Source organism: Antechinus flavipes, chromosome X, assembly GCF_016432865.1.
Source record: "Antechinus flavipes isolate AdamAnt ecotype Samford, QLD, Australia chromosome X, AdamAnt_v2, whole genome shotgun sequence".
NCBI classification, from domain to species: Eukaryota; Metazoa; Chordata; class Mammalia; order Dasyuromorphia; family Dasyuridae; genus Antechinus; species Antechinus flavipes.
Window position 1 is genome coordinate 37356105 of NC_067404.1, and position 18680 is coordinate 37374784.

At 43.5% G+C, this 18680-nt stretch overlaps 1 protein-coding gene across 1 annotated transcript in view; it reads right to left on the minus strand.

Annotated features, from left to right (window-relative positions):
* The window catches only part of F9 (coagulation factor IX), a 42818-nt gene that overhangs the window by 14901 nt on the left and 9237 nt on the right, over positions 1 to 18680 (minus strand). Inside the window, exons 4-5 of the mRNA XM_051968036.1 lie at positions 14473 to 14586; positions 6791 to 6919 (exon numbers count right to left, since the gene is read on the minus strand). Of these exons, the coding sequence (XP_051823996.1) occupies positions 6791 to 6919; positions 14473 to 14586 (243 nt within the window). The remainder of the gene's footprint in view (positions 1 to 6790; positions 6920 to 14472; positions 14587 to 18680) is intronic.

Genomic DNA, 18680 nt, shown 5'->3' on the forward strand with positions numbered 1-18680 from the left:
GTTTTATGATTTATGGAATTATTTACAAATCTTAACTCCTTTCATTGTCACAACCACCCTGGGAGGCAGATGCTATTATTATCCCCATTTTACAGATTGAGGAAATTGAGGGGAACAGAGGTTAAATGGCTTGCCCAAGATCACACAGCTCCTAAGTATTTGAATTCACATTTGAACTTGGGTTCTCCTGACTCCAGGCCTACAGTGCTTCCCAAGTAGATGAGAAGTCTGGTCATACAGTTGGTTTAAATGTCTTTATAAAACACCCTGAACGTTCTCTGAGCCTGGACAGCTGTTTCCAATAGTCCCCTTGCTGAGGCAAGGAGAGAGAATGTCTTCCTGCTTTGAGACCATATCATTATAAACTTGAACATCTCTGTCCCCTTGCTCCCTAGGTGAGTCAGTGTCTCAGCTTCTGCACCACTTAATCAGAGATACCAATGGCCAAGCAAAGATCAGACAAAGAGTCACTTGAGTCAAATGTGTCTTTTCACAGTGGTTGAGTGAAGGCCTGGAAGCAGCTCCATCACCCGTAATCGGGCTTCAATTCACGTCACCGAGTCAGGGCTATAGAGCAAGCAGGGGCCTCATTTTACAGATGAGAAAATAGAAACCCAGGGGAAGGCACACAGATAAAGATCATCAGAAGCCAGATTTCAATGCAGGTCTGCTGACTCTTGAGCCCGTGCCCTTTTTGTCATACTAGATATTCAACTTAATAAGCATTTGTTAAATATTTACTATGTGTCGGGCACTGTTCTAGAAACAGACACAAAGCAGTCTTTATTTTCAAAGTGTATGTTTTGCTGGGGGCAAAACATCATGTTCACAGTAGTGTAATTGAACTGGACCTGAGATGTTGTTGGTATAGGGAACTCCCCAGTGAGAAACTGCCTTTTGCCAGTGCTGTTGGGCACCTTCTCTATAACATGGACTTTTAGGGACTTGATGAGAGAAACGAGATATTCAATGCCATGCTCAGGCTCACACAACCAGGATGTGTCAAAGATGGTACTGGAACTCAGGGCTTCCTGGCTTTGAGACTAATTCTCTTTCTGTACCTCTGCTACCTAACACTACCTCTTGTTAATACAAAATATCTATAAATTAATATACAGTAAATTCAAAGGCATTTAACCTTTCATAAGAAGTGGCATCTAAGGTCAATACTGAAAGAAGCTCTGGAGACAAAATCTTCTAGCCACTAGGGATAGCCCATGGAAAGGTGTGATAGAAAGAGATTGAATGTCACATACTAGATGTACCAGGTATGCCAGTATGGCAGAAGTTCAAAGTTTGTGAGCTGGAGTAATAGGCGGCAAGAGGTCTAGAAAAGTCACTTGAGTTCAGACTGGAAAGGGCTTGCATTAAGTCCCCAGCTACAGAAGTTTTGATTTTATCCTAGAGCATTCAGGGGGCCTTTTTTGCACCAAGCAAATGAGCTCAGCTTAGTTCCTGGCACATAGTAGTTGTCTAATAAATATTTGTTCCCTTCTTCCTCCCCCAAGTGGAATGAAAACCTGGTTGCCTCCCAGGTGTAGCTCTTTTCCTTGCCTTTTGATCGCCTGCGTTCTGGGCCTCTTCCAACCCAACCAATGGGTAGAATTCAATGATATCTAAGGATTCTGTAGGATTCTATTCTGCGTGATGTCAGTAGATTAACATTTTCCTCTACCTCCCATTTCAATAGCTATCAAACTTCCTGGGATAAAATTGGGCCACCTAGTTGTCCTACCATTAACCAGTCGGTATGTCCAAACTGGAACATCAGAGCGGGTAGGTTAGAAATTGGAGAGGAGAATGTCTTGTCCTCAGTCATATGGTGATTGAGTGGCAGAGGCAAGGTAGAGTCCCTGTCTCTGCTACTCCATAGCATATGCGACATGGTTAAAATAATCTTACCTTCTGTGCCTTGCTTTTCTCAGATGTAAAATGCTTTGTAGTATATGAGGCAGCGAAGCAGGTATTTAATGTGGAGTCTGAGAGCCTTGTGACCTTGGACAAATAAAGTAAACTCTGTGCCTCAGTTTCCTTTTCTGTAAAATGAAGGAGTTGGACTATTCCTTGAAATTCATGAGCAAATCATCTTATGAGTCTGGGTCCTTCCTAGCATGATATCACTGCCTTATATCAGAGATATTCTTTCTCCTCTCTCCTATGGCCTCCCATCAGAATCAAATGTGAAAGCCTTGGCCAACCTTTTCTCGGGGCTGGCTCAGTCCCCGAGCCTCGGTGAAAATCTAGAAGGCCCCCTCCACCCGCAGTCAGGCTCAGTGGTCTCCAGATTCATTTCTGTCTCTTCCCAGGAGCCTGAATGCAAGATGTCCCATTTTGCTTTTCTACCTCTGCATCTTGTAACCGACATCTCTATTAGCAACCAGCTGCAGTGAGGTAACAGCATGTGTTCAGCAAAACAGGAAATTAGGTTACAAAGGCTTCTGTATAAATATTAATCATTGGTAATGGCTAGGGAGAAGAGTAGAACGCTAGCGAATGACTCTCGTTTAGTCTGTTTCGCTCCCCCTCCAAAGCGAGGCCAGTTTAACAATAGCTTGTTTAAAAGTTGGGGAATAGTTCTCATTTATTCTTTCCTCACTTAGGACACATGAGAATTTCCCCACTGCAGAGTTCCCGCCCAGGTGGGCAATGGATTTTCAGTCTTAAGCCATTAATCCGGGGAGGACTTGTTTTCCCTTCCCAAGGTTACCTGAGTTTTGGCAGCGGGAGATTTAGAGCCTCCCACAGGTCCATGCAGCGGGGAGGCATTTTGGACCAAGAGGGTCTCAACCTGGGCATGACTTTTAGAAGCACTGGGACTCTGAAGAAAAGTTTTTCTCTGTTGTTTTTGAGGAGTGGGGAAGAGCACTGGATTTGGAATTGAAAACAACTGGGTTTAGATCCTACTTCTTCTCCTTACTAACTTAGTGACTCACTTTACTTCCTCTAGACTCAGTTTCTTCAGCTGTAAAGTGGGTGTAATAATACATCCCTCACAGGACTGTCATAGAAGCTCAAATAGGAAGATATGTACAAAGCCCATCGCAAACTTGAAAGAACAATTGAACTCCCAATTATTATGTTTTTTATAATGCACTTCAAATAGAAAGTTCCCTAGGACAAATACATACTGTCCTGCTATTTTTATTCTTCACCCTTCAATGAGCTTTTTCACAGATGGATGAAATGACATCTTTACAATTTAATTATTTGGGCCAACATGATTGGCCAGCCCTGATGGCAGTGAGCACCAAACAGTTGTGGCCAGCTGCTGATTCCCAGTGAGAGGCAACACAGGACTCCCTGGGTGATCTTGGCTGTATCTTTGCCCTCATTTTGACTTCCCCAGGGCTCTTTAGACTTTAAGGGTCACTTCAAAGTGCCACTTCCTTGGGGAAATCCTTCCCTGGTCCACCCAGCTGTCAATATTCACCCCCTGCCTCATAGAGCTGGTATTGACTTATCTGTGTGCATCTTGTTTCCCTCCAGTAGTCTTTTGAGGGTGCAGGCAGTAGGATTTTTGTGTTCATGTCCCCAATTGCTAGGATCTTCCTAACTAGAATTAAGTTTGAGGGAGTGGCTTAAGGTCACTCTGGCTGAGTGACTTACCCAGGGTCTCATAGCTAGTAAGGAGCAGAGGTGATACCTGAACACATCCTCGGATTTGCCATACACTCCTGCCTTTCTACCTTGCACATACATAGGAAGGTGGTAATATTTCTCAAGTTGAATTCAATTTACCCCCTGGTGAGACTGCTAGATATCAATGTAGAGGGAGAGCTAGGTTTCAAGGCAGGAGAGATCTGGATTCAAATCCTATTTCAAATACTTCTTAGGTAGGTGACCTTAGGCTGGTCACAGCCCCCTTCAATCTGTTTTCCAATCAAGAAAAGAAGGGAGTTGGACTTGAAGGCCTTTAAAATGCCCCCAGGCTCTACGTGTGTGGTTCTCTGATCTCCCATCCCGTGATTCAATACAGAAAGGTCTGCAGGAGCTGTCGGGCTGCCAAGTCAAGGGATGCTTGTCCACAAATGTTCAAGCAAAAGCAGCCAGCAGACTTCTCTCCTTGCTGCCTTGGCTCCATGTCTCTGTACCTATTTTTAGAAGAGAGGGGAGGAGAATGGCTCCCTGGGGCCCAAATAATCCCAGCAGCCACGGTGGGGTTAAAACCATCTTGCAGATGGCAAAGTTTGAAAGATCATTCACTTAAGTTGCTGCAGGGACACTCCTGGTTCTTGGTAACGTCTTCAATTTCCTCGGCTAAGATTCGCCTCGATGCTGAGATAGGCAGCCCGCATGAGTGTGCTGACGAAGCTCAAAATGTGATCTACCAGACTAATAAGATTCCGCTTTTGAGACATCAAAAACAGCCCTCTCCCATACAAAATAGGCACAAAGGAGCCACTTCTCAGAGACAACTCCAGGATGCTTCATTCAACTGGTCACCAAACACTTATTAGGCGCCTACCGTGTACCAGACGATGTGCTAAGTGCCGAGGAGACAAAGACAAAACAGTCCATGTCTTTGAGAAGCTGATGGCAGGGGGTTGGGCTGGTGGGGGTGGAAACAAGTCCGCTTATACAAATAACACATATTTATAATACCGCATATAAAATAAACGTAAGGCAGGTTTCTATGGAAGATGTTAGAAGCTGGGGATATCAGAACAGGCTTCAGGTAGGAGATGGCACTTCAGCTAGGTTTGGAGTAAACCCAAGGATTCTAAGAGGTGAAGAACGACTGTATTCTAACCATGAAAGGACTGCCTAGACAAAAACATGGAGGTGGGAAGCTGTGTGTAAGGGATAGCCAGAAGGCCAGTTTGGTTAATACCAAGGGAAAGGAAAGGGAAGGGAAGTCATGTATGATGAGTTTAGAAAGGTAGGTTGGGACCAGGTCGTTAAGGTTAGTTCTCTCTGGTGCTAAAGTAACAGTATTGCTGACAAGAGGGCTGACTTGATCTATTTGAGATTCCCCCCTACATCATTTTCAAAGAAGAGGGCAATATGACCACATTTCTCTGCATGTAGCAGCAGAACGGCTCTCTGACCTTTCTGAACGCATGAGTTGCCCAATCAACACAGGCCTTTGCTGAAGAGGCACAGCCAGCAGAACTGTCTAAAAATGTTGGCCTAGAGAATCGACTCCCTGCTGCCCAGATGCATGGCACTGATCAATCTGACCAAAAGTACAGCTGCAAGAGGGATTGAGAATGTACCAGGTTCTTGGAACACAGCTTGAAACCCAGGGATTTTCAATGATCTCTGCAGTCTCCCAGTCAGGGGCTTACGGAATCATGCTTGGAACACTTGGTCTCTGAGTTTCTGGCTGTTACCACTGATTGAATTTGATTTACTAACTCACAAATATTTAAACTAGCCATGCCAACTGGTGTTGCCCCATGTCCTGAGAGCCTTAGAGAACACTGCTAGGCTTTAAGAAGTTATGGGAAATGGACAGAGCTGAAGAATTCAACTCTAAGAAAAGAAAGAAACAGAAAAGAAGGAACAAAAGAAAAGAAAGAAGAAAAGAAGAAAGGAGGAAGGAAGAGAGAAAGAAAGGAAAGAAGAAAGAAAGAGAAAGAAAGAAAGGAGGGAGGGAAGAAGGAAGAGAGAGAGAGAGGGAGGAAGGAAGCAAGAAAACAAGGAAGGAAGGAAAGAAAGAAAAAGAAAGAAAGAAAGAAGAGAGGGAGGGAGGAAGGAAAAAGGAAGAGAGGGAGGGAGGAAGGAAGCAAGGAAACAAGGAAGAAAAAATAAAGAAAGGAAGGAAGAAAGAAAGAAAGAAAGGAAAAAGAAAGACAGAAGGGAAAAAGAAAGAAAAGAAATAAAGGAAGGAAGGGAGAAACAGAGAGAGAGGAAGGAAGGGAAGGGAAGAAAGGAAAGAGGAAGTAAGTTTAAGAGAGTTGAGAATTCCCATACTAGTAGGGTGAAGGTATTTGAGACCAAAGGGCATGATTTATTTCTTGTTTTGCTCTGGTGTTCCCAGTGCCCAATAAATAGTGCCCAGCATCTGGTAGACATTTAATAAATGATTTTTTGGATTGAACGTGGAATTAGGGAGGGGCCATTAGAGATCTTCTAGTTCAGGGATTCTTCCTCTTTTTGGTATCCTGGGCCTTTTGACTGCCTGAAGAAGTCCATGGCCCCTTCTCAAAATAATATTTTTAATGTGTTAAATAAAATACATAGGATTACAAAGAATACCAATTTCCATGTAAATACAGGTTCACAAACTCCAAGGCCTCTGGCTAGTCAAACATTGCTAAGAAGGAGTTCTATACTCCATTCCATGTCTGGGGTCCTACTTGCTGCTATTCCCAGAACTCCCCATTCCATCCCAGGCTTCTGTCCCTTTGTATAAGGCCCTCCTCATGCTTGGAGTGCTCTCCTTTCTCCATCTCTTAGGATCCCTGGTTTTCTTTAGGGTAAAACTCAGGTGCCACCTCCTGTAGAAAATCTTTATTTGATCCTCCCCACCTCTATTTGGTAGGACTCTCCTACCTTGAGAAATCCCGTGCAGACATAATCTGTATCCCTCAGTAAAATAGAAGTTTCTTGAGGTCAGGTTTGATTTTTTGGGTTTATCTGTGTATTTGGGGGGCCTAGCACTATGACTGGTACATAGTAAGCGCCTAATAAATTCTAGTTGAAACTTAATAAATATTGGTGGTGAATTGATTTGATATGCATTGGAAGGGGAACTAGAAATTTTCAGATGATCAAGAATGTTGAAGGATTAATACAAGTTAGGCGAACTTATCTGTAGGACTTTAGAAAATGTTTCAATTTGGACCTGCTGGTTCACAGGACTTCTGGTCTTCTGCCAGCTGATATCCCGAAACACAGGAACACACCACCTTGTTCAACTCATTCATCTTGCAGAATTGCTTACAGCCTCCATTTTTAATACTGCAGTCAGCATCTGAAAGGGAAGTCGGTTATTCAGTCAATAAACATCTAATAAAGCATTTATTGCACAAAGATAAGCAAAAAGAAAGACAACTCCTGCCCTCAACGAGCTTATATTCTGAAGATAACTCCTAAAGAGACATCTGCAAAACACAGGGGGAGTTGAGAGTAGAAAGTGTCTGCGATGGGCATGCCGGTTCTGTCTGGAGAAGGAGGCTCCTTCCAAGCCAAATAGAGCTTTGGGAAAAAGTCACCAGCTGGAGACATGGAGATTCCTTTTGTTTATGGGATGGACTAGACTACTGCTGAGACTCCCTTCCAATGATCATATTCTATGGTTCTGGTCCTAGCGAAGTTTTTTTTTTTAATTGAAGTATAAGGAAGTTATATATTTCCCCACATTGCATTCAGTTTAGATGACAATAGCATCTCCGGGAAGACCTTGGAAGATTTAGTCTGGAGAAATTCGGAACTCAGAGGGGATAGTGTTAGATTATAGATTTGGAAATGGAACGGACCTTGAAGCTATCTAGCCCAACATATTCATTTTACAGATAGGGAAACTGAGAGATAAATGTAAGAACTGTCTTCAAGTATTTGTGAAGAGGGATCAGACTAGTTCTTCTTGGCTCCAGAGGGCAAAATAAGCAGGAGGAATGGTGGAGGAGATGGAGAAAAGGAGATTTAGACTTCAAGACCACTTGGGCTCTCCCAAAGGGATGTGGGCTGCCTTGGGGGGAAATGAATGGGCTCTTCTTCATTGGAGATCTTCAAGAGAGGGAGTTCTCATTCACACATGGCTACTGACTGAATCAAGAGCAGCCAGGGACTTCTGAGGCTATCTAGACAAATCAAATTATTTCCTTATTTCAGGGGAAAACTGAAGCCCCAAGGTAATGAATAATTTGCCTGATGATATATGGCTAGTTAAGGCACAGAGCTGGGGTTTCAGACCCAGGTGTCCTGACTCCAAATTCCGTGTTTTCCTCACTATGCAGCAGCACTGCTAAAAGGTAAAGCAAAAAGTAAATATTTTCCCAAGGGGGCACTACAGGGACTGAAATTCCACCCAGTCTCAGAGATAATTCCCAAGAAGGATTGTAGCTGTTTTTAATGAATATGAATGTGACTTTGGACTTAAAAAAAAAAACAAAAAAAACCTTCCTCTGCTCTCCCCACCTACCCCACTCCAGTCCATGCTGATAACCTTGCCTATTTTCCCTTTCACTTGGTATCACTTTATTTCTTCCCAGAAATGGGAAAGTGTACAGCCAAAGCAAACAAGACCTGGAGAGAGTTTTCAGCCAATCTGCAGATGAGGTGAGAGGCTTACGATGGAAAGAGCCCTTTGGCCCTATCTGGGTCACCCTTCATCCCCCAGCTCGGTTTCTGTGTCATGTGACTGCTGTGGTCATTTCCCACCTTCATCCTTGCCCTGCACATTCAAGGGGGCCTATGTTCATAGTGAGTGATGGAGTCATTGGCAGAAAAGGGTTCTAGGTTAGGAGCTAGAGTTGAGAAGGCATGTGCCCTTATTCTGTAACTGCCTTTCTTCTCCAGAAGATGACAACATTGGTTGCTACCCTAACCCCTCTTTAATCTTTAATTTCTTTCTATCTACTGGTTCCAGCATTGCTTTCCAAAATTTTCAAGTCTCCCTCAAATTTACAAAGTTAGAAAAAACCTCTCTTCACTAGACTTTCCTACCACAAAGTTACCTCTCATCTATTCCTGAGCCAAAGCTGTCCACACATGCTGCTTCACTTCCCCTCCTCTCTCTCATTCCTCAACCCTTTGCAATCTTCCCTGACGTTGTGCTCTCTTCAGTTACCAGTGATCTCTTATATATCAAATTTCCTGGGCTTTTTGCCAGGCCTCATCCTTCTTTGTAGGCCAACTGTAGCTTTTGACCCTATTGCCCACTCTCTCCTCTAGTCTACTGTCTTTCTCTGCTCTCATGAGACTCCTTTCACCCATGTTTCATCACCCATGTGACACAGCTGAACTGTGCATAGTCTCCCAAGGTTCTGTCCTGGGCCCCAGTCCTTCTTTCTCTCCATTCTCTCTTTGGGTGACCTCCTATCTCCTATAGGATGACTCCCAGATCTTTATATCCAGGTCTGGTCTCATTTCTTCCCTGGACTCCAGCTCCACGTCACCAGTTACTTAGCTGGTAACTAGATATCCCAGAGACTTCTTGAGGTCAACACATCCACAACAGAATTTGTTTCTCTCTTTCCCCTCAATCCATCCCTTTTCAGAACCTCTCTATTTCTCCTGAAGGTCCCACCACCTTTCTAGTCTTCTAGGTTCTTAACCTGTCTCTTCCTCAATTCTTCACTGACCCTTACCCCATACATCTAATTTGTTACCAAACAACATTTCTACCCCCCAAACATTTCTGAAACCCTATCCTTGTCGTCCCAACATGGCTTTCCCCTTAGTTCAAGCCCTCTGCGGTTATTGTAACTCTTTTGTTTAGTCTCCATGCTTCAAATCTTTCCCTACTCTAATCCATGCTCCACACTACTAACAAAGTGATTTTTAGGTATAGAACCAACTATATTACTCCCCTACTTATTCCCCTACTCTCTCAACTCCACTGCTTCCATATTGCCTCTAAAGTTAACTGTACACTCTAGTTTTTGAGACCTTTCACTTCCTGAACTTCTACATTTACTCCTAGCCTCTTTGCATATTCCTCTGCCTCCCATAGCACTCCCCAGTCCAGTCCAACTGGCCTTTCCATTCTTTGTACCTAACCCTCCATCTTCCATTGTCATGCCTTTGTACTGGTTTTTCCCCCTTCAGGGAATACCCTCTCTCCTTTCCTCCATCTCAAAGAATCCCTCTCTTCCTTCAAGACACAGCCCCCAAATCACCTCCTGCATGAAGCCTTTCCTGATCTCTCCAGCTGCTACTGCCTTCCTTCCTAAACTACCATTAAAAAACTATATTGTGTTTAAATTTCTTTTGGATAATTAGAACACAAGCCCTTTGCAAGTAGACATTGTTTCTTTCACTGTATTTGTAGCCCCAGAATTTAGCACAATGCCTGGCATATGGTAGATACTTATTCAATACTTCTTGGTTGGTTAATTGAGTTATATAATCTGGGGCCAGTCTCTTTGTTGGCCCTCGATTTCCTTCTCTGTAAACTGAGGCAGGTGGAGGAAAAGCTGTGCCAGACCCTTATCCCTGACATTCTGGGATTCTTGAAGAGCTCACCCTTTAAAATACTAGCTCTCATGATGCATCCTTCTCCTTTCTATCTCCCCCTTCTTCCCAAACACCCCATGTTAATACAAGATGCCTCTGCTCATTCCCAGTGACTTAGAATCAACTTTATGATGGGAGGGTTTATGTTCCCATTTTCTCCTTTTCCTTTTAGCTAGTCCCTTTTCCTCTCTGACAATAACAACAGAAAGGCTTTCTGGGTAATGAGATCACCTCAGAGTTCATTGTTGTTATTCATTTAGCAGAATTTGCCTAATTCCCAACTTTCATAGCTCTGTAGCCAGCCCTAACACAGAGAAAAAGCAGCACTGTTTAGAAGAGTGGAAGTCTTCATATTTGAAGTAGAAATGCCAGAATACAGAATACAGAAACCTGTCTGTTATGAAATATCTATCCCTCTCAGCTGGTGGAGGGATTATGAGCTCTGTACCCTTGAAAGGGTAGGCAGGTAAGTAGCCCAGCAGATAGAGCACCAGGCCCGGAGTCAGAAAAGCTCATCTTCCTGAGTTCCACCCTGGCCTCAGCCCCTTACTAGCTGTGTGACCCTAGGCAAGTCGCTTCACCCTGTTTGCCTCAGTTTCCAAATCTAAAATGGGCTGGAGAAGGAAGCAGCAAACCAGTCCAGTGCTTTTGTCAAGAAAATCCCAAATGGAGTCACCAAGAAAATTGGACACATAATTGAAATGACTGAACAAATGAATATTTTTGAAAGGGACATGGCACTAGGGGTGCAGGAAAGGCCATGTAACAGGAGCAGACACTAGACTGGTTGAATCCTGGCTCTGCTCCTGGCTAGCAGTGTAACCTTGGGCAGATCCCGGAACTGAGTGGCAAAATGAAGGGACTGGGCTAGAATCCACTCGCTAGGTTATTTCTAGGATCCCTTCCCAGCCTGAATCTATGACCCTCTGATGTGGGGGCAGTCACTTCTCCACTCAAAGGACCTGAGAGCTGGGAAGCCTGGATTTCCTCCATCAAGGGGTTAAAGTAGTTTGTCTTATAGGTCCCTTCCAACATTCAGTGCTTGTCATTGGGTGGGTCTGCTGCCTAGGGTCACGGCAGTGATCTCAGTCCCTTCTCACATATTCCTCTGCAGAAGGGGAGCAGAGTCCCAGGGGAAGGTGGGAAGGGGAAACCTAAGAATTTTTTTCTTAAAAAAGGTCACTTTAGAATCATGTGTATTGTCTATTGCCCCAGCCTAATCTCCTTCTTGCCTTAGTTAAGCGTGACAAAAATATATTTATTTCTATGCTTCTCTGGTTCCAGTAGATATGTTTTTATTATTATTGTGTTAAAAGTTCTATATAGATTGAGAAGATATTAGTGCTGGAAGAGACCCTAGAGCTGACTTCTTCATTATACAGATGAGAAAATTGAGGCCCAAAGATAGTAAGTGATTTGCTCCCTTTTAGCTCCTTTATAAAACCTCCAATCGGAGGACTCAAGATGAAGAAAAAAACTGATGTTTTCAGATATGGCCAAAGTGGGAATTTGTTTTGCTTGACTGTTGCAAGAGTTCATTTATTTGTTTGTTTAGTTAAGATTGAGAATATGGGCTTGCTCTCCCTCCAGAAAGCAAAAGGAAAGCAGGTCATTAAAGCATTTTAAAAAATGCATAGAGGAGAACAGAAGGCCAGAGAGAATCCCAAACTAGAGGGAGGGTGGTGGCTCTTGAAATTACATGTTGAATTTATTCTATATTTAAAAAGAAAAGCCAGCTGTATACCCCAGTGATTCATAGTTTCATGTACAATTCTCTTTTTTTCAGTTCAACTTTAGGTAAGAAAATAATTATACTTCACTTGCTGTTTGCTAAAACTTAAGAACAAAAACATAAAATTTCCAAGTTAAAAAAATGAAAAAGAAAAAACCTCCAGACTTGTAACTTGCTGAGCTGAGAGGAACAGGCCCTTCCTCCATTCTGAGTCAACCTAGAGATCCATATGCTACTGAGCCCAGACCAGCTACAGGCCCCAGGAGAGCCAGCAATTGCTTTCCCTTGGGCCCCTAAAGTTTTTTTTTGAGACAATAAAGTCATTTAGGAATATTTAATGCTAGGGACCAGTTTCAATTATGCTTTCTTTATTGAATGCGTAATTGGGTTATTCCCTCAGCTCCCAGGCTTTCATTATTTAAGCTGATAATAAGTAACTACTTCAAAGATTTCTTCTTGTTTCTACCTTAAGGGGAGCTGCATTAGGCTGGGGACATTCTAGAGCAGGGTTGAGTGCATTTCAGGTGAATGCTGCTAGCTAGAACGGAAGTGATTGAGCACCCCTCCAAAAAACACCAATAAATAAAGAAATGAAAGACTGGAAGCTGTTTTCGACCACTGCAGAATCAGCAGCTCTTCATGCTGAAAGAATGGGCTCAAAGCTGGGACTCAGAGAATCAACCAGAGGCTGGCCTTCCTCCTTCCTCATCTCTTCTCCCTCCTCTTCCCTTTGCCTAATGTTGTATTCTTTTTAATCTGGGGGCAAGGGAGGCCATGTTTTGAAGAGAGACAGTCTTTACATCATGCTTTCATCCTGCATGGATTTCCTGGTACCTTTATGGCTGACTGTGGCTCCTGGCTTGGTTCTGTTCTCCACACAAACAAGAGGCACCTCCATGTTTATGTCCCTTTGATTCTCTTCCTCTTTTTAGCTGGTATGGCTTCTTATGTCTGCTCATTGTATTCTTCTCTTGGAGGCATGAGACCTGTGAGCCCTAGTCCTCTCTCCTTGTTCTATTTGAGTTTTGGAGAAAAAAAAGAATCATCTATCAGCACTGGATTCCTTCCTCAAGTAGTTTCCCATCTTCATCTGGAGATGGTAAACATTGAGCTGAAGAAGTTATAGTTTTGCTTGGACTGGTCCATCACCCAAGCTCAGGAAATAGCTTTTCAGGATGGAATTAGCATTGGGTAGAGGGGTAGAAGGAAGTTGTTGATAAGGTCATAGGATCAAAGGATCTTGGGATCTAGGTATGGAGTTAGAAGGGCCTCAGAAGTCATAGAGATCAGTCTCTGATTTTACAGTTGAGAAAAGTGAGGTTCATTTCACAGAAGTGACTTGTCCAGGATCATACAGATATTAAGTATCTGATGTGGGCTAGGAAGTTCAGTCTTATAAGACTCCCTATCCATAAATATGTTGGAGAAATGCAGATTACTAGATTGATTTTGTCCATGAAAAGAGCATGTAAAAAGGTTTGATGAGGAAGACTTGGACTGTGGAGGGAAGTGAGCGCTGGTTCACCTAACTGAAATTTCAGATAGGCGATTCCCTCGTTCTGTGTGACCATGAAATTTTGCTGAAAAAGCAGTTCCATTTGGCATTTTCTGTGATTCCTGATGGAGGGAATGATTAAAGCTTGTTAAGAATCCATAAGATGCTTTGCTCTTGGTAGAGAGGGATCGCCAGAAAAATCCAGTTTTGACCGTAAGCTCTTTGAGGGCAGAAGTGCTCATCATCGTTGTTTTGTATTGCTCTCTCACAGTGCCTGGCACAGAGTAAGCATGTCATAAATTCTGGTAGAATTGAATTATATGTAAGCTTCTTAAGGACATGGCTACTTATCCCTTTTCTCTTTGCAGCCTTAGCAATGGAGAGAAGTGAGGGTGGTCAGCAACAAGCAGCGAGGACTACACAGGAAAACATCGTCAAGGAAGTCTTCTGAGAAATGTATGAGTGAATAAGAAGTTGGACTGGTCACATGGCAAGTATGAAGGCTAAGCAGTGGCCCACCTCGGGCTCCATAGATAACTTTATGATGTGAAGAGAATACAGAGAAGGTCCCCTGGCAGCCTGAGTATATTCTCATCCTTTCTCCTGATGATGAACTTCCAGGAAGACATGGAGAAGAGTAAGGCATGATGGGCATGGACGAGCCTCAATTTGCTTCTTTGGAGAAAATTCTTGCCTTGAAGAAATTGAAGCCCTTTGGAATATCATCATCTTCCCAGTGCCTTGTACACAGTAGGCATTTAATAGATGTTTAGCAGATTAAGTTGTGCTGAATTGACAAGTCCAGTTGCTCCAAGGCCATTTTAACAGCCAGCAATCGGTAGTACCCTGTAGTTTGGTGCTGGGAAGGTAGCCTGCAGACAAAAGCTAGGTTTCTTTGTTATTTTCAAAACTACCTCACTGTTCTTGGTATAGCCTCCAAGCCATTGTGTATCCTCATAAGGACAATGTGATGCTAGGCGGTTACCTCATAGAAATCACAAATGTAGCTGATGTTTTAGAAAGCAGCAAGTAAACACTGTGAATTATATTGTTGTATTTGCCCATTTTGTGTGTCGAGCTGTTTCTTAACAGGAATCAATTCTGGATGGTATTGACTTACCTAATTCACAGTTCTTTCCTTCATATCCCTTTCTGCACCAGCACTCGTAGGAATTGATTTCGTCCTTGCACACACCTCCATTTAAGCAGGGATTAGACTCACATTGATCTCCATCTTTGAGATTGAAAGAATAGCATACTGAATTAGCAGAGAAGCTACCCACAGAACCCACTTCTACCCCTCAGATTCCCAAATACAGAGAGGGGAGGAGGTTGTATTCAGTATCTATAGAACCACCGATTTGAAATACAAGCTAGTTGCTTTCAAACATTAATGATCTCAATATTTGGGGGTTTCTAGGAGAATTCCCTAAAGAATGAAGGATAGTGTTAGTGTTGTGAGAGGAGCACTGAATTTGGACTGTACATATCCTGAAAATGAGAGCAGAACATTAGAGGTGGGATACCTCAGTAACTGACGCTCTCCCAAGGACAGCCACCAGATCTTTTTATAAGTCCTCTGGCTCTCAAGGCTTCAGTTACACTTTAAGGTACATGGAAAGGACTTATATTTGAGCCCAGAGAATCAAGACTTCTTCTTCCATGTACATGTATACACAACTAGACCTCCCTCTGATCTTCTGCACCCAGTGCCACTTCTTTTATCCAATGCTGCTTATTTTGTAGAGATTGTGCATTCATTTAACAGTGCTTTTACCTAGACCTTCATGTATCAGTCATGTTGCTTGAGACTTAGGGTACTGCCATTACTATAAAGCTCCAGGTAGTGGGAAAGCTTTTTTCATATTCTTCCACTCTTCCGATGCCTCCTCCTAGCACGGAGGTGGTTAGTCCTGAGTCCTTGAAGACTGTGTTAGGGGAGCACGATCTCTGGCAGCTGCTACCAAGCTAAGAAAGCTTTGGGTTGGTTACACGCGTGTCTAACAAGGAACCACCCTGGTTAGGGTTAGAGCAGCTCATCAGCATAAGGATAGTTACCTACTCTTCCACTCTTCAAAATTAAGAATCCTTAGCCCTTTCCCCCTTGCTTTTAGTCCCAGAATAGGGACTAATAATATACTAATACCACTAATAGTGGTATTAGTCAGGCTGACTCCTTTATTGAATCTCTCAATCCCCTTCCCCGCCCCCCGCCCCCGTTTTCTCTAGGATACTGTTCTAGACTGCATCCATCCCTCCTTCATGTATATTCAATCTTTCCCCTTCCACTACCTCTTTCCTGTCAATCTATAAACATACAGTCATAAACAAAAATCTTCCTTTGGCTCTTCCATGTCATCCAGCTACAGTCTCATCTCTTTTTTCCTATTTACTGCTAAATGTCTATACTCATTGCCTCCAATTCGTCAAATCAACATAAAGTGGCTGCTATCTTTGCAGGTTTTTTTCTGAGTGCTCTCTTTAAGGTCACCAGTGATCTAATAGCCAGGTCCTGTGGTCTTTGTCTGGCCCCATAGTCCTTGACCTCTGTTTAGCATTTTGTACTGTTAACCATTCCTCCCTGAATACTCTCTTCTCCTTGGTCTCTGAGCCCTTTCATTTTCCTGGTTCTCCATTTGTTTCTCTAACTACATTTTGGGTAGCTCCTTGTTTTTATCTCAACTTCACAATATAGGTGATCCCCCAAAGTTTACCTGCAGCTCTCATTTCTCTCTACATTTTTCCCTTTGGCAATCTCATCTGCTTTCATGGCCTTTACCTACCACCCCTTGGTTGGAAATTTCCAAACTGGTCTCTAGCCCTGATGTTTCTTGTGTACTCCAAACCCACACTTCCAAATGACCATGGCACTTCTTCATGAAGATGTCTCATCAACATCTCAAACTACCTATGTCCCAAACTAAGCTCATTATCTTTCCACCTCAACCAATTCTTCCTTAAGGCTCTACTATTTTTGCCTCTAGCACCCTTGTATGTGTAGTCTTCCATGGCCAAATCCGTGGATTACCTTTGAATTTTCCTTCACCATCATTTTTTGTATCATCAATTACTGGGTTCTATTGATTTCCTCCCCCTGTTCCCCACCACCACCACCAAACACCTCTCTCCTCTGCCTACTCTTCCCTATTCCCATTGCTGTCACCTCTAGTATACAGCCTCTTCCTGGTCTGCACTCCTTTACAAGTCATAGGACTTTACTCTTGGAAGGGACCTTAGAGGACATCTTGTCCAATCCCCAATTTTACAGATGATCTAGAGCTGGAAAGGACCTAAGGACTCATCTCATCTAACTCCTTCACCAGAAGGGAAGGTGAAGGGACTTTCCCAGAATTTGTCACACACAGAATCAGAGGTCTGGAGCTGAAAGGGACCTCGGACATCATCTAGTCCAGCCTTGACATTTTACTGAAGAGGACCAGAATGTTGAAGTGATGATTTGCTCAGGATCCTCTCCTTCTAATCTCCCTTTTATATCACTGCCAGAATAGTCCTTCTTTTGCATTAATTTGTTCATGTTAGTCTGCTGAAAAATCTTCACTGGCTCCCTCTTTCCTGCTAACTTGTGGCTGGTGTTCGAGGACTTCTCTAAATTGACACCACCTTGCCTTTCCCAACCTGTCCTGTTCATCTTGTGCTCTTGACCCATATTTGACTTTTTCTCTCTATGCTTTTTGTCCCATGGGGCTCTCAATGCTGTGCCAGTTCTATCACTTCACCATCCCTGCCACAAATTCTTGCCCCAGCTCTGTGGGCCCAGTGCAGGGACTATCATTCCTTCCTCGGGGGAAAACCACTCGCCCCAATTAGGCGATCATATTCCCCTATGCTGCTTGTCCCAGCACATGTTTGTCCAAATGCTCTAATTTCTTTTGATTTCATGAGAGCAGTGACAAAAGATGGTAGCACCGGTTTATGTTCTCAGCAACGCTGGGAACTTGTTTCCAAACAAACTCTGCTAGCACGTTCCATTAAGGGCTGACTCCTCTGAATTATTGAGGATGTTGCAGTGAAGGGCCTGGGCTTCCAGCCAGCTCTGCAGCCACTCGGTGGCTGAAGCAGGGCCTGGCAGCCAGCCTTACTTCATCTCGCCTTCAGTCTTCCCTTATGGGCTTATTGGGGTTTGCTGGGGGATCAGGCAGAACTAAAGGTTAAGAGGGGTTAGAAAAGAGGGGCCGGTACCTCCCACCAAGTGAGACATTCATCTGGAGAGCTGCTGAGTCACTCTTTACTGAAAAAACTTGGTTTGGATAAACAGTCATGAAGTCATCGATGGACAGAGCCAGAAGAAACCTTGGAGTTCAGCTTGCCCAGCCATCTCATTTTACAGAGAAGCTGCAAAGTGGGCTAGTGAATATGTAATGGAAATAGGAGTTTGATTTGCCTTTACTTTACTGAAGGGAACTGCCAGGTGAGGAAACTCCTTCTGCAACCTGTCCTGTAACTTAGAGTCTTAGCCAATTGGCTGAGGGCACTAAGAAATTGGACAATTTGCTTAGGATCGGTAGCCAGAGGGGGTTCTTGAACCCAATTCTTTCTGGCTCTTGAGTGCATCTCTCTCTATCCATCATACTATGCGGTATGGAATATGGGGGGGCGGTATGGAATAAGGATAGGGGCTGAATCTGTTTCCATTGGCTTAGGTTACTGAAATATCCTTCCACAAATGAAGATAAATAACTGCAATTTAAAGTTATTAGGTAACTTCAAGTTAAAGGTAACTTAGTTAGCATCGAGAGATAACCAGTATGGCCTACAGCCAAGACAGAGTTTGAACCCAATCTTCCTTGAGGTTGCCAAGCACTTTGGATGTATTCTCTCCTAATATAACTCTGGGTGGTGATTCAGAAGGGATGTTGGGGTGGGGCATGTGGTGACTAGAGTGCTGGGCTTGGAGACAGTGTCTGAGTTCAAATTTAATGTCTGGTACATAGAACTTATATGAGCATGGAAAACTCATTTAGCTTCTCTGCTCCTCTGTGTCTTCATCTGTCAATTGGAGATAATGCCTGTGGTATCTACCTCACAGGATCGAGCACCAGCGACATATATCTAAGGTTTACTCGGCAAGCTACAAAGCTAGGCAAATGGCGGTTTGGGTTAAGTTCCAGCCCCATTTTACAAGATCAGACTGAGGCTGCAAAAGGTTCACTGGCTTCCCCCAAGGTCACACAGCTGGCAAGTATCTGAGGTGGGACTCAAGGTCCCTACCCACCAAGGGTTGTACAAGATGACACTGCTAATTAGTAGCTGAAGTGGAGCTAGAATCCTGGCCTCTTATGTTCTTACTGGGGACTTACTAGGGACCAC